We start from the raw sequence: 3,556 nt of genomic DNA, 5'->3' as shown, positions 1-3,556 counted from the left end.
TATCAAAAGCTACAGCATATTGCACTAATTTTCTCTTTAGAGGAAAATATCAGAGTAAGGGATTTAACAGTAATAATAATAATAAAAGTAGAATAACAAAGCTGCATGGAAGTTACAAAAATGTCAGAAAAAAATTGATTCATAGGGGACATTGTTTTATTTGTAATAAAACAGACAGAGATAGGAGTTCTGACTTCAACACTTACTAACTGTGTAAGCTTGGAATATTTGCATAAACTCATTTGTACAATAGTAAAATAATATTGCATTTATGTTTGGTGACTTAGGGCATGTATTCATTTAACTTCTTTGTCTCTCCGTTGATCTACAAAATGGATATAATAACCATATCTATTTCATGAAATTGTTATAAAGTGTAAATGAGATCATAAATAAAATGTTCTTAACATTGTGGCTGGCACATGATAGGGACTCAGTAAATGCAAGCAACTCCTGCTGTTACCACTCTTCCTTCTCCTCTTCCTCCAGCCCATCATAACAGCTTCCCTTCTAGCACTGCCCTGTTCCTGCCATCTCCAACATGCCTTCATTCCTCTCCTATCTGATTAATAACATGGGTAGCAAAAAGAAAAGTCAAAACCAGCAACTCAGAGGGAAGATGGAAATTGGAGGAAACCAAAGCTCTGTGAGACTGGGGTCCAAGACTGAATGAGCAAACTGAAGATGCCAAAGCCACAAAGGGGAAATCCAAGGGATGCCAGCAAGAGAAAGGTTAAGCTCCAAGACATCTGAAGAGAGCACGGATTGCTGCAGACTGAAGACCAGCAAAATCTGTGGCATCTCTAAAGCATTTCTCTAAAGGTGACTGAATAACACAAGGGTTAGTTTACATTTATCGGAGAGTCTAAAAGTGGGAGTAATGAAATGGAATGAAATGAAAACTGAAGCCAAATGAACCATCAACATCTTGAAAAAGGCTTCAACTAACCGTAGGTTTTAGTCTCTTGGTTTCTGGAAATTCTGTGTCACTTAGAAATTATCTCATTCATCAGATCTTGGATCACTAAATTCTATCAGATGGCAATGTTTGTCTATTAAGAACCTCTACCCTGAATCCCTCAGTCTGTCACAAGTGGGAGAATGGATACAGAAAATAATTCTTCAGTTACTGAGTTTATCCTTGAGGGGTTAACAGACCAGCCTGGACTCCAGATCCCTCTCTTTGCCCTGTTTCTACTGATCTATATGGTCTGCATCGTGGGAAATATGGGCTTGATCTTTTTAATCAGAATCAGTTCTCAGCTTCATATGCCCATGTATTATTTTCTCAGTAATCTGTCCTTCATAGATCTCTGCTACTCCACTGTCATAATTCCCAAGCTGTTGGTGAACTTTGTTTCAGAAAAGAATCTCACCTCCTTTCCTGAGTGCATGGCTCAACTCTTTTTCTTCTGCTTCTTTGGTATTGATGACTCCTACATGTTGACAGCAATGGCATATGATCGTTATGTTGCTATCTGTAACCCCTTGCTCTATAATGTCACCATGTCCAACAGAATCTGTTTTCTACTGGTCACCAGTGTGTATACAGTGGGCGCCATTGGAGCCTTGGTCCACACCAGCTACATATCTAGTCGATCCTTCTGTGGAACTAATATCATCCGCCATTACTTCTGTGACATCCTTCCTCTTCTGAATATATCTTGTTCAAGAGACTACACCAAGGAACTCTTGGTAATGATTTTGGTTGGATTCAATGTATTTGCATGTGCTTTAGCCATCTTTATCTCTTATGCCTTCATTCTTTCCAGCATCTTATGCATCCACTCAGCTGAAGGCAGGTCCAAAGCTTTCAGTACCTGCAGTTCCCACCTTGCAGCTGTTGGGGTCTTCTATGGCTCCATCATCTTCATGTATTTTAAACCATCTTCCAGCAACATAATACAGGAGAAGGTGGCTTCTGTGTTTTATACCACAGTGATTCCCATGCTTAACCCCATTATCTATAGCCTTAGGAACAAGGATGTCAAGGAATCCCTTAAAAAAGTCCTAAATAGTGGGTTACTTTCTCAGTCTGCATAGGAAACAGCACTTTTAATTGAAAAGAAATGGCAGCTTTGAACATAGATCTTATCTGAAGTTTTATTTCTTCTTGTTTTTAAGAGGAACCAATTAGTTTAGAAACATGGGCCATCTTAAAGTAAAATATCTGAAGGATTTGGTTTTGGTGACCCTCATTTCTTCTTTAGGTGCCCCTACCTACTCCCAACACCCAGTGTTCTTTCACTATGTCTAGTCTAGCCATTCAAGAAACAGACTTCCTACCCTACACTTTTACACCCTCTAAATGTATAAACAACAGAAACCTTCCTTTCTGTAAATTGTCCTTCTAAACTGAAATCTCCTAATCAAACTTATTTTAAAGTTGTATTGTCTAATAATGGTTGAATGTGTAAATCCCCTCAGTTTATACATTTTAATACTCAAGAGAGTTGTACAAGCAATGGACATTTCTTTAATAGAATTTGAAGGGAATTTAGTTGCTAGGAAACAAGAAGTAGTATTTTCATATGACTTCTAGCTGTTAGAATCATCAAAAATAAGACCTGTCCTATGGAGGTGTCAAATGGGGTGGCAGTTGGGTGGGGGATGGCAGAAAGGGACAAAATGATTTCTCATTTTTAGTTTTCACTATAATTTTAATCTACATATTATCTTTCCAATTTACTGCATACCTTGACTCCTTTCTGTTGGATCTCAAGGTGACTTCCCTTTGGGTAACTCCCTTATTATTCACTATTTATTCTCCCATCATTCAGAATAATCCCTGAGCCTCAATATACCATTAAAATTCACTCATTTAGTAAGTCCATCAATAGTATTTGCTGGGAAACTATGTTACAGACAAAAAAATTCTCTCTTCATTAGGAGTATTTTGCTCCCATAAACCAGTGGACAAGAAATACATACTATATCCAATAATGATCAGTGCTTTGGAATAAACTAAAGCAGACGAGGGTATTGGGACTGGAGGGAGGAGAGGCTTGCCCTTTCATACATGGAGGTCAGACTGAGAAATCTAATATTTACCAGAAACCTGAAGGAAGTAGGGAATCAAGCTATATGACCATGAGAAAAAAAAAGTTAAGGCAAAACGAACGTCCAATATAATCTCTGAAAGAAGAGCATGTATGGGCACTGTTAAGGAACTGTAGTTTAGAGACCATTGTTTAAGGAGGGTGAAGGGGCAGAGGCATGAGAGGTGGTATCAGGGGAATGGTAAGGGAAGGAGGCAAAATCTGCCAGGCCTTAAGGCAGGTTTGAAAGGTCTAACTATTTCTCTATGTGAAATGGGAAGGAAGCCATGGAAGGGTTTGAACAGAAGAATGACATGATCTGATTAATAGATTATTCTTATTCTTTCCATCAAATGGGCCTAGAAGCAATGAAATCCAAGTAACAAAGTTCATGCCTATTATCCTATAATAATTTGGTTTCTATCACACTCCACTGACAGAAACCAGGAATTCATGGAGAAATGGCAGATTCCATGGTGAGGGTACCTAAAATTCAGGATAAGCCCAGAATATTTTAG

The 3,556-nt window shown here is 38.3% G+C and overlaps 1 protein-coding gene across 1 annotated transcript; it reads left to right on the top strand.

Moving 5' to 3' along the window:
• The first annotated feature begins 1,092 nt into the window (after positions 1-1,092).
• On the top strand, positions 1,093-2,043 carry LOC112920139 (olfactory receptor 8D1-like). The gene has a single exon (XM_025998792.2). It carries the CDS (start codon positions 1,102-1,104, stop codon positions 2,041-2,043), a length of 942 nt encoding a protein of 313 aa, XP_025854577.2. The 5' UTR covers positions 1,093-1,101.
• Positions 2,044-3,556: the final 1,513 nt, after the last annotated feature.

Source organism: Vulpes vulpes, chromosome 12, assembly GCF_048418805.1.
Source record: "Vulpes vulpes isolate BD-2025 chromosome 12, VulVul3, whole genome shotgun sequence".
In the NCBI taxonomy this organism is placed as follows: Eukaryota; Metazoa; Chordata; class Mammalia; order Carnivora; family Canidae; genus Vulpes; species Vulpes vulpes.
The sequence above is the reverse complement of the archived record's forward strand: the minus strand, read 5'-3'. Positions and strand labels throughout refer to the sequence as shown.